The following is a 1,444-nucleotide window of genomic DNA, read 5'->3' as shown; positions in this document are numbered from 1 at the left end:
GGAGGGACGTCCTTGTCCTTGTCCCCGTCCTCTCACCTTCTTCAGCTTCTTGGTTTTGATCTCCACCTCCTGCTGCAGGGAGGTGAAGGTCTCCCGCAGCTCCATGGTCTCCTCGTCCCGCAGCAGCACCTCCTGCTGCATCTCCCGCTCCCGGCGTTTCTGCGGCGCAGGGGACACGGTTGGAGCCGGGAGGGGACATGGCCCCCGGCCCCCGTGACCCCCGAGTGACCCCTGTCACCCCCGAGTGACCCCTGTCACCCCCCCCGCCGGTACCTGCTCCGCGATCTCCTGCCGCCGCAGCTCCAGCATCTTCTGCTGCTCGTTGGTGTGGTCCACGATGGTCCTGCCCCCGATGAGCAGCTTGCTCTCCATCGCCTGGGGAGGGGGCAGAGGGGAGGGCAGAGCGTGTTGTCACCCTCTCCCACCCCACAGGGTTTGCCTCTGGCCACCCTCACTGGGAGGTCACTCCCATCCCTGGTCCCCGTCCTCATCCCTGCTTTGGGGAAGGCTGAAGGTCTTCGTGTGGCACCCGCTCCAGTGTCCAGCTGATGGGGAGGGGGCTGTGCAGGATTGGATTGGATATTGGGAACAATTCCTTCATGGAATGTCCAGCCCTGGCACAGCTGCCCCACCCCTGGAGGGATTTAAAGGGCGTGTGGACGTGGCACTCGGGTCAGTGGTGGCCTTGGCGTGCGAGGCGATGGTTGGACTCCATGGTCTTGGAGGGCTTTTCCCACCTAAAGAATTCCATGATCCTAAGGACACCCACCAGCCCGGGGCCGGTTCGGCTCCACGGGCAGGGCTGGGGGGTTGTGGGGGTGTGGGTGATGTTCCCCCTCTGCTGGATCCCAGCCCAGCCCACTCCAGTCCCACTCCAGTCCCACTTCCTTCCGCACAGCTGCCAACCCACGGGATTCCATGGATGGGCAGCAGCTCCGGCAGCGGGGCCCGGCCTCCACCCCCTCCTTCCACCAGCTGTGACACACAGACAGACACACAGACAGACACACAGACAGAGACAGCTTGTGCACACACACAGACACACACACACTGACACACAGACACACAGACAGACACACAGAGACAGACACACACACACACACAGACACACAGACACTGACACACAGACAGACACACAGAGACAGCTTGTGCACACACACAAACACACATACACACTGACACACAGACACAGAGACACAGACATACAGATGCACACAGACACACACACAGACACACACACAGACACACACACAGAGACACAGACCCACACAGCTTGTGTACACACACACACACAGACAGACACACACACAGACCCCCCCCACACAGACCCCCACAGACACACTCACAGACACACACACACACAGACCCCCCCACACACAGACACACACATAGCCTGTACACACACACACAGACCCCCCCACACAGACCCCCACAGACACACACA

At 61.1% G+C, this 1,444-nt stretch overlaps 1 protein-coding gene across 1 annotated transcript in view; it reads right to left on the bottom strand.

The window, feature by feature from the left end:
- KIF3C (kinesin family member 3C) overlaps window positions 1-1,444 on the bottom strand; it is a 14,718-nt gene that overhangs the window by 8,056 nt on the left and 5,218 nt on the right. Inside the window, exons 2-3 of the mRNA XM_027669181.1 lie at window positions 274-375; window positions 37-159 (exon numbers count right to left, since the gene is read on the bottom strand). Coding sequence (XP_027524982.1) covers window positions 37-159; window positions 274-375 — 225 coding nt within the window. The remainder of the gene's footprint in view (window positions 1-36; window positions 160-273; window positions 376-1,444) is intronic.

This window comes from Corapipo altera, unplaced genomic scaffold (genome assembly GCF_003945725.1).
Source record: "Corapipo altera isolate COAL_440 unplaced genomic scaffold, ASM394572v1 288, whole genome shotgun sequence".
NCBI lineage: Eukaryota > Metazoa > Chordata > Aves > Passeriformes > Pipridae > Corapipo > Corapipo altera.
Note: the sequence above shows the minus strand (reverse complement) of the source record. Positions and strands in the feature narration are given on the sequence as shown.